At 42.5% G+C, this 21,426-nt stretch overlaps 1 protein-coding gene across 1 annotated transcript in view; it reads left to right on the forward strand.

Moving 5' to 3' along the window:
* Nucleotides 1-16,611, forward strand: part of sptbn5 (spectrin, beta, non-erythrocytic 5) — a gene marked incomplete at both ends in the record, with an annotated part of 47,420 nt that extends 30,809 nt beyond the window's left edge. The window contains 26 exons of the mRNA XM_079286176.1: nucleotides 368-445; nucleotides 621-793; nucleotides 1,362-1,452; nucleotides 1,748-1,894; nucleotides 2,032-2,169; nucleotides 2,871-3,038; nucleotides 3,133-3,221; nucleotides 3,382-3,568; nucleotides 3,649-3,717; nucleotides 3,808-3,951; nucleotides 5,150-5,346; nucleotides 5,529-5,733; nucleotides 5,857-6,036; nucleotides 6,768-6,929; nucleotides 7,284-7,501; nucleotides 8,339-8,528; nucleotides 8,609-8,785; nucleotides 9,367-9,474; nucleotides 9,558-9,884; nucleotides 9,966-10,334; nucleotides 10,459-10,527; nucleotides 11,376-11,459; nucleotides 13,123-13,214; nucleotides 13,551-13,667; nucleotides 16,163-16,362; nucleotides 16,454-16,611. Coding sequence (XP_079142302.1) covers nucleotides 368-445; nucleotides 621-793; nucleotides 1,362-1,452; nucleotides 1,748-1,894; nucleotides 2,032-2,169; nucleotides 2,871-3,038; nucleotides 3,133-3,221; nucleotides 3,382-3,568; nucleotides 3,649-3,717; nucleotides 3,808-3,951; nucleotides 5,150-5,346; nucleotides 5,529-5,733; nucleotides 5,857-6,036; nucleotides 6,768-6,929; nucleotides 7,284-7,501; nucleotides 8,339-8,528; nucleotides 8,609-8,785; nucleotides 9,367-9,474; nucleotides 9,558-9,884; nucleotides 9,966-10,334; nucleotides 10,459-10,527; nucleotides 11,376-11,459; nucleotides 13,123-13,214; nucleotides 13,551-13,667; nucleotides 16,163-16,362; nucleotides 16,454-16,611 — 4,137 coding nt within the window. The remainder of the gene's footprint in view (nucleotides 1-367; nucleotides 446-620; nucleotides 794-1,361; nucleotides 1,453-1,747; nucleotides 1,895-2,031; nucleotides 2,170-2,870; nucleotides 3,039-3,132; nucleotides 3,222-3,381; nucleotides 3,569-3,648; nucleotides 3,718-3,807; nucleotides 3,952-5,149; nucleotides 5,347-5,528; nucleotides 5,734-5,856; nucleotides 6,037-6,767; nucleotides 6,930-7,283; nucleotides 7,502-8,338; nucleotides 8,529-8,608; nucleotides 8,786-9,366; nucleotides 9,475-9,557; nucleotides 9,885-9,965; nucleotides 10,335-10,458; nucleotides 10,528-11,375; nucleotides 11,460-13,122; nucleotides 13,215-13,550; nucleotides 13,668-16,162; nucleotides 16,363-16,453) is intronic.
* Nucleotides 16,612-21,426: the final 4,815 nt, after the last annotated feature.

The following is a 21,426-nucleotide window of genomic DNA, read 5'->3' on the forward strand; positions in this document are numbered from 1 at the left end:
TAAATATTGCAATACTTCGTCAGTGGGCTCGATACATGAATATCTTTGAGACTGACACTTCTCAATACAAATTTGAGGTACTTGTAGTTTACTAGTATTTTGACAAATGTACTTTCTCCACCACTTCATGTCTCTGCCATCTATAGTTTCTGACTGATATTATACTAGTTTTATAGATATTATATATTATTAATACGACAAAGAAATAGCTCGTAATGATGATAATAAAGAATACAAATGTAATAAATGATATCACAGTATAACCTCTAAAGATAGATTTTACTTGTAGCATTATTAACATGAAGGAGGAGGAGTCAGCATGTGTTGTGGTTCCTGTAGTTCATCAGGTTCTGGTCTCCTCCTGCAGGTCTTCCTGGTCTCTGTAGAACAAACTGAGACCTGGCTCACCAACAAAGAGGCTTTCCTGTCCAACAAGGACCCGGGGGTGAGAACCTCGTCTGATGTGGAGCACATTTTATTAAATAAAAACAACCAGCTCAGCACCTTCTTCTTCTCTCTCTCCTTCCTCCTCTTCCTCTTTCTTCTCATTTTCTTCTCTTTCTTCTCCTCCTCTTTCTTCTCCTCTTCCTCTTCCTCCTCCTCCTCCTGTGTCGGTACAGAGCTCAGTGATGGAGGTGGAGACTCTGCAGAGGAAGCAGGCTCAGTTTGAGGAGTCTCTGGAGTCTCAGGTGGAGCAGGTGAACCAGGTGGAGGACCTGGTCCAGAAGATGATCCACCAGAACCACTACGACTCTGAGAACATCAGAGCCAAGAGCAGTGCGCTCAGCGTCAGGTGACCAGATGACATCATCACATCTAAGAGAACTGATACAATGTGTACTGTTGCTTTAAGAAACACACTCAAGAGATTCACTTGTTAAAAACCTGTCTCCTCACCTGTCTGTCTGTCTGTGTGTCTCATCACCTGTCTGTCTGTCTGTCTGTCTGTGTCTCCTCACCTGTCTGTCTGTCTGTCTGTGTGTCTCCTCACCTGTCTGTCTGTCTGTGTGTCTCATCACCTGTCTGTCTGTCTGTCTGTGTCTCCTCACCTGTCTGTCTGTCTGTCTGTGTGTCTCCTCACCTGTCTGTCTGTCTGTCTCCTCACCTGTCTGTCTGTCTGTGTGTCTCCTCACCTGTCTGTCTGTCTGTGTGTCTGCTCACCTGTCTGTCTGTCTGTCTGTCTGTGTGTGTGTCTCCTCACCTGTCTGTCTGTGTGTCTCCTCACCTGTCTGTCTGTCTGTGTGTCTCATCACATGTCTGTCTGTCTGTCTGTGTGTCTCCTCACCTGTCTGTCTGTCTGTGTGTCTCATCACCTGTATGTGTGTGTCTCTTCACCTGTCTGTCTGTCTGTCTGTCTGTAGGAGGAGCAAGCTGCAGCAGCAGAGTAGATCTCGTCACAAAGCTCTGGAAGGATCACTGAAGCTGCAGCAGTTCTTGTCCGGCAGCTACCAGGTACTGGACTCTACTGGACTGGACTCTAGTCTAGTGGACTCTACTGTGCTAGACTATTGTGCTGGACTCCACTGGACTGGACTCTAGTCTAGTGGACTCTACTGTGCTAGACTCTACTGTGCTGAACTCTATTGTGCTGGACTCTAGTCCACTGGACTCTACTGTGCTGGACTCTAGTCCACTGGACTCTACTGTGCTGGACTCTAGTCTACTGGACTCTACTGTGTTAGTTTAGATCCTGGTGGACTCCGCCATGACTTTATAAATGTGTGTGAATGTGTGTGTGTGTCCTCAGGTGTGTGTGTGGCTGAATGAGCGGAACGCTGTGGCTCTGGATGAGAACTGGAGGGAACCGACCAACCTGCAGGCAAAGCTGCTGAAACATCAAAGCTTTGAGGCCGAGATCCTCGCGAACCGCTACAGAGTGGACACACTCACCAAGGTCTGTGTGAGACTACGAGGATTGATATACATATAAATATATAAATGTATGTATATTATTCTGTATAATGAGTCGTATAAGTACTGAGTGTGTGTGTGTGTGTGTGTGTGTGTGTGTGTGTGTGTGTGTGTGTGCAGGAAGCAGAGAAGCTGCTGTCTGAGTGTCGATCAGCTGACGTGAAGGTTAAACTTCGCCTCAGAGAGCTGACGGACAGCTGGGACGCTCTGATCCACAACTGTAAGGAGAAAAAGACCAGACTGCAGGAAGCCTACCAGGTACACACACACACAGACACACACACACCTACACGCGCACACACACACACACACACACACGCACAAAGAAACGTTTTATTTGAATTCCATTCACGAGTAAAAAGACAATATTTTCAATCAATACATCTGTTGAATAAGCATGAAGATGTAAACAAAAGTGAAAGTGTCTGTGTTCTTACATTATTGATTATTATCATTTATAAACTTCACTGAGGAATGCTTTTATTTTATTGACATTTTACACAAGTTTCCAGTGAGATATTAATGACTTTATATGGAGACTTTGTTGTTGTAAACAACTGTTGCTGCTCCAGAAACAATATTTAGATTTATCTAAGTTATAAATAACTTCTGAATTGAATTGTTTTCATGCTATGTTTTTATGTATTTAAAACCATTTAGTCATGAATAAGAGCAGAGTATTGATAAGAGTAGCTCCTTGTAGTAATAACATCCTAAAGATACCTCTCTTTACCTGAAGGCCACCGTAGTTTTGGAAAAGGGGAGGGGCTTAGCTGAGGGGTGTTTAGTTGGATGCAATCTGCAGCCTCACCACTAGATGTCACTAAATCTCACACAATGTTCCTTTAAAACTCCCTGATTCATTCAGCCATTCTGTGATAAACTGTAAAGAATAAAGTGTGCAGAGGAGACGCTCAAACAAACGCTTCCAAACATTAAAGCGTGCGCGTTGTGTTCAGGCGCTGCAGTTCCAGCGTTCATTGGACGACATGGAGCAGGGCGTCGGTTCCGTGGAGAGAGAACTGACCAATGAGGACTGTGGGAGCGACCTGCCGTCCGTCAACAGGCTGCTGAAGGCCCTGCAGAGTCTGGAGGAGGAGGTGGACGGACACAGAGACAGAATCCAGGTACACGACGTCTCCTTACTGCTGTGTACATCTGAGGGACGATAAATATATTATATAAATATAATATATTTATTTGTTATATTTTAATAATCAGGGTCTGGTGGAAACAGCAAAGAGCTTCAGCTCTCAGGGAAACTTCCTGGCTGAGGAGATTCAGATCAGAGTGGCTCACACCATCAACAGGTCTGATATGTAGTAGTGTAAGAAGTACAACATGTACCTCTGAGATGTAGTACAGTATAAAATACAACACGTACCTCTGGTATGTAGTATTTGAGAGGACATACATTTCAGTAACAGTCAGTAACAGTAATCAGTAACAACAGTAACTCTACTCCCTCAGGTACAACAGTCTGGCGGAGCCCCTGCAGAGTCGGAGGGAAACCCTGGAGGCCTGGCAGGTTCTGTTCCAGTTCTCCAGAGACCTGGAGGAGGAGGTGTCCTGGCTGAGCGACAGACTGCCCTCCATCACAGCTGGAGAATGGGGGAGCTCGCTGAGCAGCATCCAGCAGCTGCTCCACAGACACCAGGTCAATATGGACGCCGAAATTCCCAATTAAAAGCCGCTTTAACAAGCTACAGGTTCAACTTCCTGCTTTCGTTTTATCAGGCTGTGATGCAGGAGATCTCAAGCCGCGCCCCATTGGTCCAGGCCGTTCAGGAGGCGGGGCATAGCCTGGTGAGGAGCCAATCGCTCACTATTTAAACTCTTGTTGTGTTTGTGGTGCAAAGAATTAAATAATAAATCAAGAGTCTCGATCGCTCTCAGGTCAGAGGTCGTCACTTTGCGTCTCACGACATCCGGGAGCGTCTGGAGGAGCTCAAGAGCCTCCACGAGGAGCTGCTGATGGAGGCGGAGAGGAAGGGGAAACTCCTGCAGCAGGCGCTCAGCATCCACAGCTTCCTGTCCGAGGTGAAAGTCAAAGTAGAAAGTTTATTGGCGCACATCTGGGAGGTTTTCCTGCCTATAAACTACCAAAAAAGAGCCTTAAGTCCGCAGTGAGGGAGCATTTTGGATGTAAAATGACCAGAGAGTCATGTGACCCGCGTCTTAATTTCACAGTTTTTAACTATCACAGTGTGAAAAAAGGGTATCATTCAGTAACAAAAATGCGATCTGGAGATCAACATTGATGCTTTCTACTCACAAATCTGTATTTTAAATTGTCAGAAGAGCTGGTAACGTTAGTAACGTTGACACAAACAGCTGTTATAACAGAAGCAGAGTTACATTGTGGTGGTTTAAGCTCCACTCAGTAAAATAATGAGTATTGAAACGAAAGTATATTATAACGTTATCATGATGCGTTTAAGTGTAATCTGGTAAAATGTAGTTTTTGGGGAGGAACTTGAATAAATCCAGTAGTTTGAAGTTTTCACATTAATATCAAATAGACATTATGAGCTGTTTAACTTCCTAACACTAGCTCTAAGAACATTCTAATACAGCATTCAAAATAACTCGATTTGTTTTAATCAATAAAAATACAATCTTTCATTTACAAATTATTTGAATTGTGTATTTTTATGCAAATCACCACGATAGATGACTTTAACAAAGTAAATAGTTGATGATGACAATAAATATAAAAAATGGACTGAAGTGGGATGAACCGAGTGAAAACTTTCTCATGAGATAAAACAGATTTCAACAAACTGCATCATTTGCAGAGGACAATAGATAATTAATTACAATATATCGCAATGTTTGGTATTGCTATAATATTATATCGACGTAGGTATCGTGATAATATCGTATCGTGACTTGGGTATCGTGCCCATATCGTATTGTAACTTAAGTATCGTGATAATATCGTAGCGTGACTTAGGTATTGTGGTAATATCGTATCGAGACTTTGGTATCGCAATAATATCGTATCGTAACAAAAGTATCGTGACTTCGGTATTGTGGTAATATCGTATCGTGACTTAGGTATTGTGGTAATATCGTATCGTGACTTAGGTATTGTGGTAATATCGTATCGTGACTTAGGTATCGTGGTAATATCGTATCGTGACTTAGGTATTGTGGTAATATCGTATCGTGACTTAGGTATTGTGGTGATATCGTGGGATCCCCCCACTATTAACCTGTGTTTGTGTGTGTCGAGGTCTCTGAGCTGCAGCTGTGGTTGGAGGAGCAGCGGGCCGGTCTGGAGTCTCGGGACTGCGGGAGGAGCGAGGAGGCGACGGAGGCCCTGCTGAGGAGGCTGGACTCTGTGGACGTGGAGCTGGAGAACCAGAGGAAGACGGTGGAGAAGCTGCAGGAGAGAGGAGCCTCGCTGCAGCACCTGGGACATCCCAACAGGTAGACAGACACCTGTTTAGACACTTGTGTAGACACAAGACACACTTGTGTAGACTCCTCTTTAAACACCCATTAAAACACCTGTTAAAACACCTGTACACTCAGGATGTGGTCTGAGAAACGAGGGGGTCATTAAATTTGTATCTCAAAATAAAGTCTTTCCCTCTGTGTGTCCGTCTCAGCCACCTGGTCAGCGAGTCTCTCCCAGGCGTCCCCGAACGCTTCGAGACTCTTCTCCGACTCTCCGTCGCTCGCCGCGCCGCTCTGGAAGACCAGCGCCGCCTCTACGTGTTTGAGAGGGAAGCCAAAGAACTACAAACATGGCTGACCTCCAAGAAGACCCTGGCAGAGTCCAAGGACTGCGGGCAAGATCTGGAGGACGTAGAAGTGAGTCACACAAGTACCTGAAAGTTAGATTGATTCATTCTTTGATCACACAATTTCTGATTGAAATAAGAATAAAATGTTAGACTTATATGACTGATAAACCTCCTCCTCCTCCTCCTGCAGGTCCTTCAGAAGAAGCTGGAGGTTCTGGTGTCCGAGGTGTCCGGTCTGGGTCGGAGCCGGCTGACCTCGGTGCAGCAGCTGGGCCGAGGTCTGCAGCAGGACGGCGAGGCCCGGAGGAGGGACGACACCCTCAGCGGGCTGTGGGACGACCTCAACGGCAGCATCAGGACCAGAGAACAGGTGTGGATCTGGATCTGATACCTGTGGTGGTTCATGTGTCACTCAGGTAGTGGTGTTGATCTGTACAGACCTCGCCCCCTCACGGTTCAACACGCTTCTTTTTCTTTCTTTTTTTATTGGGTCATTTCGTGGGGACAGTGCACATTAATATGATTAATATTAGAGGCTGTTTTTCATCTGTAGTTCCTGGACAGATGTTTCAAAGTCAGCCTAAAAAACAGAACATAAGATTTGAATGACAAAGTTATTCATCATTCATCATTTATGATGCCAGTTCTCCTCCAACATTCAGTAGAACATGTGTTTCTAGTCTCTGATCTCTGATAATGTTACTTTGTAAACAACCAATCAGTGTTTAAACCAACAGGAGGAGAGCTAGTAACGTTAGCAGCACCGCTAACAGCTAACCAACGAAGGTTCACTTCAGTTACATGATGATGCCTTCAGGCTCTGCTCAGTGAAAATGAGAACTGGCACATTATAATGTTGTCATGATGTGTTCACGTGTAATCTGTAAAATGTAGTTTTAGTGATGAACTTGAATAAATCCAGTAGTTTGAAGGAGAAGTTTTCACATGACTATAAAATAGATATTAGAGATGAATTATGAGCTGTTTAACTTCCTAACACGAGCTCTAAGCACATTATAAGTAGTCTGGATCCTTGTAGACCAGCTGCTATCTGCCAACATGGACCTCCACTCAGGTACCGGTCTTCTCTGTGTCATCCAGAACCTGCAGCAGGCGAGGGAGGTCCATCAGTTTAACCACGACGTGGACGAGCTGAAGGGCTGGATGGCTGAGAAGGAGGCCGTGCTGGACTCTGAGGACCAGAACCAGGACCAGGACCTGCACTCCATCCAGACTCTGCTGAGGCAACACGAGGCGCTGGAGGTAAATTTATATTTGTCAGTTGATTATATTTTGTATTATTAATCTCAATCTGCAAAGTAACTAACATGTTGTAACCTATATTTTTACTTATTCACCAAATCTTTTTTGATCTTTCTTTTATTTTTAGTTTATTTTGCTACCTTTGCAAAGCACTTTGTACTGTGGGTTTTGTTACTCCTATAAATAAGTAAATATTATTTTTAATAAAAAGTAAAATATTTCCTTCTGAAATGTTTAGAAAGAAAAGTACGTGAAGTTTCCAATGAACTTTATCTGCTGGGTAGTTTGTATTTTCCTCAAAGTTGTACTTGAGTACACTGTTGAGTAAATGTTGTTGTCTCCGTGTTCCACCAGAGGGACCTGGTCCTGGTCTCTGAGGAGACCACCAGGAGCCGCGAGGAGGGCCGGGCTCTGAGCCGACGGCGGCCTGAGACCAGAGCCGCGGTGACCCGGAGGCTGGAGGAGCTGGAGGTCTGCTGGACCAGCGTCCGGGACAAGGCCTCCCAACGCAGGGCCAGACTGGAACAGGTCCAGGACGTGCAGAAGTACTGGTCCCAGTGGACCGAGCTCATGTAGGTCCTCGTCACGTCTCACCCAACAAAACACACCAAACATGTGAATATGGTGAAAAAATGAACTTCTAGATTTCACCATGAAACGTCTCCAGTTGGTTTCTGACATGAAGACAATTGTTCTCTCTATTGCAAGTTTTCTGAAAATGTATATTTAAATATGCAAATTAGGCATTATCTTATTCAATTTGACCTAATTTCCAAACATTTCCAGAACATAAATGTGAACTTTCGTTAAAGTCAGGTTCAAAATTCTAGTTTCATTGTTGTTTGCATGTTCGAGTTAAAGGTTTTTAATGAGGGAGTTTATGATTTACCTTTGAATCACTCCATCAATGAACACGTTAATGCATCGATGAGGATAAGACAGTAATATGAGATATATGATACGTACTTTTACTTTTGGTGCTTGAAGTACTTTTTGATGCTGATACCTTTGCTGATACTTCAAAATTGAATGCATCGCTTGAACTTGTAACACCGTATTTCTACACAGTATTATTAGTACTTTTACTGCAGAAAAACAAAAAAGTACTTATTCTAGCACTGGTTGAAATACACTTCACACACAAGGCTTCATGTTTCCAGCTCGACTTGATCAAATTAACGAAGAATACTTGAGAACAGCAGCTGAAAATGAAAGTTCATGATCAACAACTACACATATACTTTGATACTTTGTATTTCCCCGTCAAAATAAAAGTCCTCTGCAGACTTCCTCTGCCTCGTGTTGCCTCAGCAGAGTCTGGATGGAGTCCTGGTCCTGGTCTAACCTCCTGAGCCGCCGATATGAACAGAAGTTTAAAAGATCTCGGTTTGTCCGTCTTGTGTCTCAAGGGCCTCGCTGAGGGAGACGCTGTCTCTGGTTGGAGGGGAGGCGCTCAGCGTGGAGGGAGGCGACCCAGAGCAGCTCCTGAAGGAGCACCAGGAGTACCGAGTCCAGATGGACCGACAGCTCAGCAAATCACAGGCCACCAAAGAGGAAGGGAGGCGCCTGATGGAAGGAGGAAACTTCATGTCCCCAGAGGTAAGACCACCCACATTCACAGAGGACCGTCTGTCTCACCTGACGTCTCTGTCTCCTCCCTTCCCTTCCCCCATCCTCAGGTGGAAGAGCGCGTCTCGGAGCTGGAGGAGCTGGAGGTTCGGGTGGAGAAGGTCTGGGAGGAGACCAGAGTCCTGTATGAGGAACAGCTGGAGATCTCCCTCCTGCAGAGGGAGCTGGAGCAGGCGGAGCGCTGGCTGAGCTCCTACGAGAACTCGCTGACGGCCGAGGACTTCGGGGTGAGGAGGTCAAAGGGTCGGGAGGAAACAGGAAGTTGGGTTATTGTGGTTTAGTTCTGTCCACCAGGGGGCGACTCCTCTGGTTGTATAGAAGTCTATGAGAAAATGACTCTACTTCTCTCTTGATTTATTACCTCAGTAAACATTGTAAACATGAGTTTATGGTCTCAATCTCTAGTTTCAAGTCTTCTTCAATACAGCATGATGTTCATTTAGTACATTATGGTCCATTTAGAGTCAAACAGACCATAAAGCAGGGGATGCTTTAGGGCGGGGCTACTGTGATTGACAGGTCTCTAGAGACGTAGACGGTGTCTCTACGTCACTCCTCCTCAGTCCAGATATGGTCACTTCCTGTTTATTAGTTACGAAAAAACAAGATGGCGACCACCAAAACGCAGAACTCGAGGCTTCAAAACGTCCGCACACAAAAGAGAAACGTCACGACGACTACGTGTGTTTAAATACAGCAACAAAAAAGTGTTTTTATACTTGAGGAAACAGCTGTAAACTATATTATTGTGTGATGGATCTAAAAAGGGAACGTTTGCACAAACAGCTGGTTCTTCTTGTTCCTTCAGGACTCAGTGTCTGATGTTCTGGAGCTCCTGAAGAGACAGGAGGACCTGGAGGCCATGATCCAGGCCCAGAGCGACCGCTTCATCGCACTACAGAAGAAGAAGACACAGGTCGGTCGGTCGGTAACTCTCTAAACCCGACCGAACACGTCTGTGTCTTTGCTCTCATGTTTTCTTTTTTCTTCTCCTCTCAGAAGGAGAAGAGACTTAATGGAAACTCGGACCTTCAGGACAGAAAACCTCCAGCCAGGGTTTTGTCTCTGAGGAAGAAACCGTTGGATCCAAAGACCTCCTTTTCTTCCTCCTCCTCCTCCTCCTCCTCCAAGGACGTCGTCCGTCGACTCAGCGGCGGCCGGAGGACGGACAGAGCCGTCAGATCGTCCACGCTGGACGGGAAAAGCAGCCTCACGACATCTGCTAGTCCTCCACTCAGCCCAGCCCTCCTCCTCCAGTCCAGGAGGCACTTCGGTACCGGCAGGAAGAAATCGGAGGAGGAGGAAGAAGACGCCGCCAGTCCTCCTGTATCACCTGACTCCTCCTCCTCTTCCTCCTCTTCTCCTCCTCCCTCCCCTCAAACCTCCGTCTCTTCTTCCTCCCCGGAGAAAGACCGTCGTCCTCGATCCAAACCCCCTCTGGCTCCAAAGCCCAGAATCTCTCCGCCTGCCGCGCCACCTGACTCGCCTCCGCCAATCAGAGGGCTCGTTGCTCCCACCGAGCCGCCTCCTCCTCCTCCTCCTCCAGTCGCAGGAAGACGTTCTCCCCCTGAATCTCCTCCGACGGAGCTCCGCGACGAGCCTCCTTATTCTGAACCAGTTCCACCACCTGACCCCCCGACTGCTGCACCAATCACAGAGGAGGAGACGGCATCAGCTGACCTCGCTCCTCCTGCGTCTCCTCCTCAGGAACACAGGAAGTTTGACAATGAAGCAGAAGAAGAAGAAGAAGCCAACGACCACAAGTCTACACCGGAGGTAAACACTCTCTCTATATCTCTCTCTGTCTGTCTGTCTGTGTCTCTCTGTCTCTCATCAGCTGTCTGACTTTATAGTTATTACTGAAAGCTGATTGGTCGCCGCTCTCTGTGATGTTGTTCAGGTGACGGCCGAGCGGCCAATCAGGATGGAGGGAACGCTGGAGATCAAAGTGAAACAAGGAGGAAACAAGGTGAGAACATCATTGATGTTTCTAGTCTCCGATCTCTGATCATGTTTCATTGTAAACAACCAATCAGTGTTTAAACCAACAGGAGGAGAGCTAGTAACGTTAGCAGCACCGCTAACGGCTAACCAACAGAGGTTCACTTCAGTTACATTATGATGCCTTCAGGCTCTGCTCAGTGAACATGAGTACTGGCTGAAGGTACATGATAACGTTATCATGATGTGTTCATGTGTCATCTGTAAAATGTAGTTTTGGTGATGAACTTGAATAAATCCAGTAGTTTGAAGGAGATGTTTTCACATGAATATAAAATAGATATTAGAGATGAATTATGAGCTGTTTAACTTCCTAACACAAGCTCTAAGCATATTATTATACATCATTAAAAATAATAGTGACATACAAATATGTTTTATTTTCTTATCGTTTGAATTGTGTTTTTATGACGAAGAAAACACCATAAATTACTATAAGAAAGTAAAAGAATAACATTTAGAGTTTTCGATGGTTTACTGACTTCAGAGCGTAGAAATGATTTTATATTACGGATCCTTGTAGACCAGCTGCTGTAATCAAACAACAAAGGGATCTGTATCTGTTTATATGGATCATCAATGATCAATAATTAGTATCAGCGGCTAAAAGAAACATGATCAGAGATCTAGAAGTTATATTTTCTCCTTTTTTACTTTTGTTCTGATCCGACCTGTGACTGTGATCCATGTGCTTTATGGTCTGTAGCTCTTCTAGTAGTCTTTACAACCTTTACCTACGACACGGCCGCGTGTCCAGTGTGCTGATTGGCTGACAGGTGTTTCTGGGCTGTCTGTGATTGGCTGCTTCTGCTTCAGGGTCTGGATCACTGGGAGGAGGTGTTTGCTGTTCTGGAAGGAGAGACGCTCAGCCTGTTCACAGACAGAGCGGCTGCTGACCAGGTATTTATTATTTTATCTACTCATGAATTCATATGCACTTAAAATATAACACATGTATGTTTTTATCAAACTAAGAGACAGAAAGATGCTGAATCAAGTCCTCCTTTAATAACGTGTCACTGACGCAAATCCTCCTTTAATAACGTGTTACTGAATCAAGTCCTCCTTTAATAACGCATCACTGAATCAAGTCCTCCTTTAATAACGTGTTACTGAATCAAGTCCTACTTTAATAACGTGTTACTGAATCAAGTCCACCTTTAATAACGTGTCACTGAATCAAGTCCTCCTTTAATAACGTGTTACTGAATCAAGTCCTCCTTTAATAACGTGTTACTGAATCAAGTCGTCCTTTAATAACGCGTCACTGAATCGAGTCCTCCTTTGATAACGTGTTACTGAATCAAGTCCTCCTTTAATAACGTGTTACTGAATCAAGTCCACCTTTAATAACGTGTCACTGAATCAAGTCCTCCTTTAATAACGCATCACTGAATCAAGTCCTCCTTTAATAACGTGTTACTGAATCAAGTCCTCCTTTAATAACGTGTTACTGAATCAAGTCGTCCTTTAATAACGCGTCACTGAATCGAGTCCTCCTTTAATAACATGTTACTGAATCAAGTCCTCCTTTAATAACGCGTTACTGAATCAAGTCCTCCTTTAATAACGTGTTACTGAATCAAGTCCTCCTTTAATAACGCATCACTGAATCAAGTCCTCCTTTAATAACGTGTTACTGAATCAAGTCCTCCTTTAATAACGTGTTACTGAATCAAGTCCACCTTTAATAACGTGTCACTGAATCAAGTCCTCCTTTAATAACGCATCACTGAATCAAGTCCTCCTTTAATAACGTGTTACTGAATCAAGTCCTCCTTTAATAACGTGTTACTGAATCAAGTCGTCCTTTAATAACGCGTCACTGAATCGAGTCCTCCTTTAATAACGTGTTACTGAATCAAGTCGTCCTTTAATAACGCGTCACTGAATCAAGTCCTCCTTTAATAACGTGTTACTGAATCAAGTCCTCCTTTAATAACGTGTTACTGAATCAAGTCCTCCTTTAATAACGCGTTACTGAATCAAGTCCTCCTTTAATAACGCGTCACTGAATCAAGTCCTCCTTTAATAACGCGTCACTGAATCGAGTCCTCCTTTAATAACGCATCACTGAATCAAGTCCTCCTTTAATAACGTGTTACTGAATCAAGTCCTCCTTTAATAACGTGTTACTGAATCAAGTCGTCCTTTAATAACGCGTCACTGAATCAAGTCCTCCTTTAATAACGTGTTACTGAATCAAGTCGTCCTTTAATAACGTGTTACTGAATCAAGTCGTCCTTTAATAACGCGTTACTGAATCAAGTCCTCCTTTAATAACGCGTCACTGAATCGAGTCCTCCTTTAATAACGTGTCACTGACGCAAGTCCTCCTTTAATAACGCATCACTGAATCGAGTCCTCCTTTAATAACGTGTTACTGAATTGAGTCCTCCTTTAATAACGCGTCACTGAATCAAGTCCTCCTTTAATAACGCGTTACTGAATCAAGTCCTCCTTTAATAACGCGTCACTGAATCAAGTCCTCCTTTAATAACGCGTCACTGAATCAAGTCCTCCTTTAATAACGCGTTACTTAAACACACTGTTGTCTCCTCAGAAGTCCTCCCGGTGGCCTCCGATCAACGTGGATGGAGCTGTTTGCAGAGAGAACGTTTCCTACAGGAGGAAGGAGAACACCTTCAGACTCATGTGAGCTGCAGATTATTCATGTTTATTTATTTAATGTTTCTTAATTTAATGTTTCTTTAATTCATGTTGATTTTACCTGAAGTGTTCCAGAGATATACTGTATATTTAAAACAAATATATAAATTCAGTGAATTGATTGAAGATGATGTGTTTACATGTTCTTTACATATCAAATCTGAATGTGACCAGAATGTGATCTTAAAACTTGAATCTCCTCGAAAAGTATGAATAAAGTGTGTGTGTGTTTGTGTGTGTGTGTGTGTGTGTGTGTGTGTGTGTGTGTGTGTGTGTGTGTGTGTGTGTGTGTGTGTGTGTGTGTGTGCGTGTGTGTAACAGAGTGGAGGACGGCAGTCAGTACCAGTTTTCAGCATCCAGCAAAGAACTTCAGCTACTTTGGTTGAAGAAACTCCAAAACTGCTCTGAATCTACCAGCAGTGACTCTGATGACTCAGGGTAAACACACACACACACACACACACACACACACACACACACACACACACACACACACACACACTGCATCCTCTTTCCTTGAGGCGGGGTCGTAGCCAAGATGGCGTCTGGTTTGATCCATCTCAAGATGGTCTCTTATAAATGTGATTGATGGTGCTGTTAGATTGCTGCTCGACCGCTTCGTTATATTTTTAACCACAGTGGAAATGTTGTTTTTTAAAAGGCGAAACGCCAACAAATAATGGATCATCAGATCAAACATGTGGTGAATCTTTTTCAATAACTTTTGACTTCTGGACTTATTGGACGAGCCACACCGCCAAACTAAAAGGCTGTTTTTGTTTTTGTTCATACATGTTTAGAACTTTCAACATTTTAATGAAGCCGAACAAGACAAAACGTGTCAGACTCAGGAGACAACCTCCAGTTCTTTAAAGTGAAGTCAAAGCTTCATGTGTTAAAGCTGCATTCTCTCTAGTGTCCACCAGGGGGCGACTCCTCTGGTTGTACAGAAGTCTATGAGAAAATGACTCTACTTCTCTCTTGATTTATTCCCTCAGTAAACATTGTAAACGTGAGTTTATGGTCTCAATCTCTAGTTTCAAGTCTTCTTCAATACAGCATGATGTTCATTTAGTACATTATGGTCCATTTAGAGTCAAACAGACCATAAAGCAGGGGATGCTTTAGGGCGGGGCTACACAGTGATTGACAGATCTCTACCAGAAACTTATACGGCGTCTCTACGTCACTCCTCCTCAGTCCATATATGGTCACTTCCTGTTCACTGGTTGCAAACAAAACAAGATGGCGACGACCAAAACGCTGAACTTGAGGCTTCAAAACATGCACAAACCAACGAGAGACGTCACCATGACTACGTTCACTTATTATAAACAGTTTATGGTCCAAACCTCTGAGATGCATGGAGGGTCAAATCTTTTGTGGTGTCAAGAACAACTTTATTGTTGGCACGTTTCTGCTTGAGGTCTTCATCAGGAAAAAAAGCACAAAAATGAGGAATTTGAAGATATTTGAGTGAAATAATCTTTAAATTAGACAAATGTTGTCAGCTGTACAGGAACCATATCGCATGAAATCCACAAAATAATTTATTACTAAATATCTGTTTAAAGAAAACGACTGAAGTATTTAACAGTCTTTGATTCGCTCCGAGTGGTTTTGGTCGGTATTTGAGAAGTATTGATGTTTAAGTCATCTAAAAGAACTGAACAGATTTTATTGAAATTAACACGTATACAAAAGCGTTGCAGTTTTTTGGGTGTTTGACGGACAGACGAACGTCCGGTTTGACTCCAGTCAGCCGCTGAAAGTGTTTGATGGAGTTTCAGACCGAAGCTGTTTCCTTCACACTGCGTCAGGTAATTCCACTTTTCCACACCTCACCTGTTCACACTGTGCACTGTGGGGTCGACGGGCACCGCTCAGGTGGGTGAGAGGCCGGAAGAAATGAACCTTTTTATCCTTTTTTTAATGAGATACTTTGACAAAAGTGAATTACATTCAGCGGGAAACACAATGGTGGAAACACACAGGGAGCAGCCTCAGGTCCATTCAGCCGAGTAGTACATTCATGAAAGGATTTCTGAAGGAGAGGTATGTTTATTTAACAGCTGTAGACTGAACGCAGTATATTTAAAGGACTACGTTTACAGGCACCGAATATTCTTGGTTTTACCATTATTCCGAAAAAGACAATATTCCTAAAAAGCTGTTGAAAATGTATATTCCATTAATATTCCCCATTACATGCAGCGCAGGCGTCAACCTCCAGGTCTGAAAAGTGAAGTCAAAACTTCATGTGTTAAACCTGCATTCTAACGGCTAGTGATGGCGAGATGAAGCTTCAGGAAGCGTTGAAGCTTTCCAACCAATTGGTTCACTCATGGGCCGAAGCTTCGTGGCGCTTCATTTGCTCCACTGCGCCATCAGGTGGCCAATGTAAAACATGTAAATGTAAAACAGGCAGAGTGATGATAATGACACCATGGCTTTGGTGTGTGAAGCTTTGAATTGAATAAATTAATGAATGATGTTTGTGATGCTCGAATAGTTTGCAGACAAACGCGCAATAATAATACAACATTTAACAACAGGGTTTTGAGCTACTGAAGAAGGAGACATGAAGCTCCTGCTCGGCTTCCAGTTTCCCCCCCATGCTTCATGTCTTTGTGCTAAGCTAGGCTAACTATTAATTTCATCTTTCCCAAAAATTTGTATCACAACATCTCATCAGTTTCTGGTTAGGTAGCAGGGAAGATAACAATAGGTCTTAAGCTAAAACGTGTTAGCTCGTTAGCTACAGAAGTCTGTGGTTCCAGGTTTGGAAAATCAATATAAATCTGCTAGCTAGCAGTTTGCCTTTGCTGCCAGTCATTGTGCTAAGCTATGCTAAACGTCCGTTAGACGACGTAAGCGCCGTCGCTGAAATGTTAGCTCCGTCGCTAAAATGTTAGCTCCGCTTGTGTCTTTAGGAGAGCGTCGTCGGTCAACCTGAGTTTGGAGAAGTTGGCCGAGGCTCCGGATGATTCGGCCGCCACTAAACGGTCGCACGGCAGAGATGAGAGCCTGGAGAGGCAGTCGTCCACCGAGGGGCCGCCTCCTCCCAAACCCCCCCACACGTACTACAACAAGCACCGCTACCCCGAGGAAGAAGGGGGGATCCGGACCACAGGTGAGGCGACGCGGCGCGTTAGCCTGTTAGCACGTTAGCACATCATTCAACGGAGAGAGTCTATGAATCTGTAATTTCCTGCTCACTACAGGTACTGAGAGAAGTCAAACTCCGCCCCCTTCAGGGCCGCCTCCTCCTCCCCCCGACGCCCAGGACCCCCCCACTGTGACCCCCCAGCTACCAGAGGACCACCCCAGCAGAGACAAGTCAAAGAGGAGCGTCTTCAGGAAGTTTTTCACGAAGAAGTAAAGCTTTACTGACGCTTTCCTTTTATTGTGGGAAGCCAAATGGTGCGTTAATATTGGAATAATAATAACTTCATTAGCACCTTTTTAAAAACGAAGAATAACACGTGAATATAAAAACATAATAAAACATAAGTAAAGATGACAGAGGAAATTCAATATGAGCAAAAATGATCTTACTTACAAAGTGCTTTTATTTAAGTCCCTCACAGAAAATGGAGAACCCATTGATGAGCTAGAACGTCTCTCTTAGAACACAAACCTTTGTCCAATCTGCTCTAAATTTGAATATGTTCTTCCTTATTCACTCAACAATCAACAATCGATCTCTGGAGTTTGGTAAAGTAGTCGTACGAGTATTTCTGCTCCTACCACCCGTTGTACTAGTATTACTATTTATGTTTCTACCACCTGTGGTAGTAGCAGTAGTCATTTTGCTTCTACCACCGATGGTAGTAGTTGTAGTAGAAGTATTTCTGCTCCTACAACCGGTGGTATTAGTGGTGATACTAGTAGTATTTCTGCTTCTACCACTGGTAGTACTAGTTGTAGTGTTTCTGCTTATCACTGGTGGTAGTAGTGGTAGTACTAGTTGTATTATTTATGTATTTCTACACAAACTCTGAGCTCAGAACCGTGTTTCCATGGCGACAACCAGTGACACTCTGAGAATATTTTGCTTAAAAAGTCTTCATTAATATTAAACTATTTATAGAACATTTATCAAAATAAAGTGCTTCACAGAGAAACAATCAATAAACTAAAAACTACTAAAATAAAAGACAAAATCAACAAATAATAATAATCAATACAAGCTTCAGCTGGAGACGAATATGTCGTCATGAAGAGCCTTCAATCAATAATCAATAAGATCAAATCAATCAGACGTCATGTGATCTGAACCGTCTGTTTTTAATTCAGTCAAGAGAATAATTTACCCAGAATTCATGAGGTCTTAGTTCCTGCTGGTCGAGAAGTGAACCGATCAGCAGACGATTAATAAACTCTGATGATCTTCGTCTTCTTCATCTCGTCACATTTAAAGGTTTTCATGAGACGAACACAAACATCCTCCGGCTGCTTTGATTCTGATCAATAAGTCGATCGTTGGAGACGAGGAGTCTCATCGACATTCAGGATGTTCAGAGGAAAAAAGCCACGAGTCATTCAGACAGTTTATGAATCATAAACATGTGACGTCATCGTGATGTTTTGATTACCGAGTTCTCCCAGACAATAAACTAATATTAAACTCATTAAGTTCATTTAACTGCACTGAATGTTTTTGATTAAATATTAAATCCACGTTTCCTCGTTGACTTCCTGTTTTTATTTTTCTTCCTCTCAGAGATCTTGTTGTGATCAATAAACAGTTCATAGATCAATAGAGCAATAAACTGTTAATGGATCAATAGATCTATAAACTGTTTATGGATCAATAGATCCAGAGTGTGTTTTCATCTGCTGGTACGTTCTCCCTCCAGGTGACAGCCACAGCCGACTCCTTAAAACACGTCTATTGTTCATGTTTTTAATACTTTTATTTGACTGTTGCAGTACTTTGCTTTTTATTTTTATTGTCTCTCACTGTGTTAATGGTACGGAAGCCCCGAGAGGCAAAAAACAAAACTGTGATACAATTTCAAAGTTTCATGTTTTCAACAGTTTTCTCTTGTTTGTGACTAAAGAACCGAGAAAAAAATAATTGTTTTCTTCATCTGTGAAACACGTGAAGGTGGTACTTGTATTTTCACAGTGTACTATTAGTACATGTACTCTAACATAGTATTGTTATTGTGTAGTAGTAGTAGTAGTAGTAGTAGTAGTAGTAGTAGTAGTAGTAGTAGTACTGTATATCCTACTGAGACATAGATGTAGTTCCTCCCGTAGCCTCATGGTGTCGCTGTCGGAGCACTAATGACCCGGTTCCTCTCGTCTCTCCCGGTCTCAGTCCTTGGATCCAGCCGGCTGATCGTCCGGTTCACGAACCATTTCACGATTGAACCATGAAACCCGCGGAGCTCGTTTCTGTTTCTTCTCCTCCTCTTCCCCTTTCTTCTCCTCTTCCTCCTCTTCTCACTCTTTTCATTTCTTCTTCTGAGTTCGTCAGTTCAGGTTTCTCACAGATTCTCAAACAAAGTTTAAACATTTAAAAATCTATTTCACAACTTCAACATCAAAGTTTAGAGCAAAATCCGTAATTTTAACATTTAAATTCACAACAAATAATTATAAAGATAAACTAATCACAATATCCTAATGTATCAAATATAAATAAATGAGTAAAAATATAATTCAAACCCTAAATAGTGAAATAATAAAACAGTAAAATAATATTGAGTATTATTTGCAGATACTTATTTACTTATTTATTTATATATTTACTCATTTATGTATTTATAGAGTATTCTGTCGGTTGCAGAGAATACATATTTGGGGGGGGGGGGGGGTTTCTCCTTCAAAGAAACAAAATATTTTTCGAATTGAATTTTCAAAATTAACAGTTGTTTATTGAAGCAGCCAAATATTAAAAACAACATTTGACCAACCTGAGATTATACTCTGTTTTTTAAATGCTGATTCTGATTTTATTTCGTGTCAATATGTTTAAATGTGAATGTTTTTAGGCCACAAAACATAACGTCATAAAGGGATGAAACAGTGACTAAAAAGTGAGTCAGCATTATTTGTTCTTTAACTGTGTAAAGACACGTTTTCTTATTTAAATTAGTATGAGATGACTTACAGTTTTTTTCCCTGATCATTAAAGTTTAAGTAAACTTTGATATAATATTTAAATAACGTTATCTTTCATGATGAATACATGATACGGCAGCTTCAACAGAAATAATGTTTCTGCTCGTCATCTGATTTATTATCTCACAACTTCCCTTCAAGCCTTAAAGCCAATGATAACAACAACAATAACAATAATAACGACAACAATAATAATAATAGTAACAAGTCATTATGGACCCTTTAAATCCCCTGGAAGACCTTACAATGCTTCCGAAGAACCAACAGATTACCCCTTAAAGAACTACAGGAACCCCCTTAATGACATTAAACACCCTTAAACCCCCTGGAACTCACTCAGGACTCTTGGAACCACATTCTCAGCCTGTGAATACCCCTGAAACCCGTTATGGACTTTTAAAAAACCCTTATGAACTCCACTTTACTCTGTAACCCTCTTACAAACCCCTTAAGGGTTGCCAGAACCCCTTTAAGTACCAAAGGAACTCCCTAAATGACATTAAACTTCATCTAAACCCCTGGAACCCACTCAGGACTCTGGGAAACCCAATCTCACTCTGTGAATACCCCTGACACCCCTTAATAACTTATAGAACCCCATTATGAACTCCACTTAAACTCCACTTTACTCTGCAACCCTCTTACAAATCTAAGGAACCCCTTAAGGGCTTCCAGAACCTGTTTAAGAACCTCTTGCTCAAGGACACATCGACACGCAACTAGCAGAGCCGGAGCCGGGGATTGAACCGCCGACCATCTGATTGAAAGACGGCCCACTTTGTGGATAGCTGACTGTGGCTAAGTGGCTGACTTTTAATAAAGTCAGATGTGTCTTTGGAACATCACCTTAACAAACATCTTATGCTCTCCAGGACCAGCTTAAAGGCCACTGGACCACCTTGAGACCCCTTAAATACCCCTTAGAGAACGTCTAGAATCCCTTTGAGACTCTTCTGATCAGCTTCATTGATTGAATGAAAAACAGCAGATGTTCCAGCCGCCTGTTACACATCTGGATCAAACATTTCAATCAGAAATTTAAAACCTTTAAAAAGACTTTTCTCTAAAACACAGAAGATCAAATGATCTCCGGTCGGTTTTTAGAACTCACAAGATCAACCAATAAAAAAATGAAAACAGATGTTTCAATAAAATCTGTGAAAATAGAATCTTTGTTTCTGACGGAGGTCAGAGGTGCACCTTCATGTTCCTTTCTCTCTGATAGGTTTATATTTATATATATATATATATGTATATATATACATATATATACATATATATATGAAAGGTGTAGAACACAATGGACTCATCATTCATGGAAATGATCTTCACTTTGTGGAGCATCAGGTGAGTGTTTTCTGCGTTTTTGTCTAAAATGAAGCGTTGAAGAGATCTTTAATGTTTCTGAAGAACCGACTCTTATTGTTCTCCTCTTTTATCACTTCACTGTTTATTTCAGAACGTGCTTGTTTATCTGCAGATCTTTATCTCTAAATGTCTTAGATTGTGTTCTTAAATTCAGCAGGAAACGACGTGAGTCTGGTTTAACTTCCACGTTGGCCTCCTCATCACACTGCAGGTTTCAGTCTTTAATGGACTGAGTCTGCTTTCATTAGACGTCTCACTTGTTGGTCTGTTCTTAAATTCAGAAGAAAGAGAACGGAGTCTGCTTTGGAGGCTCGACGGCCAACAGAAGAGGAAACCTCCTCGCACTGAACTCATTCATCTCTTTCAGAATCCAGAAGAAAATCAACTGAGTCTGTTTTCACTTGTCCCATTCCAAAGAAAACGTTGTTTTTTTACACATTTGCTTTTTCAAATCTACATTTTTCTTTTCCAACAACAAACAGAAGTAACTTCTCTTCTCTTCTCTTCGACCTTTTATTTTACGGTTCAAACCAGAAACAGTTTCAGATTCATGACGGAGCTGCAGGTGAAGCAAACGTTAAAAACACCTGTTTGGATGCTGCAGAGTCCTCACACACACACACACACAGACACACACACACACACACACACAGACACACACACAGACACACACACAAACTGACACACACACACA

This window comes from Melanostigma gelatinosum, assembly GCF_949748355.1.
Source record: "Melanostigma gelatinosum genome assembly, chromosome: 16".
Classification (NCBI taxonomy): Eukaryota; Metazoa; Chordata; class Actinopteri; order Perciformes; family Zoarcidae; genus Melanostigma; species Melanostigma gelatinosum.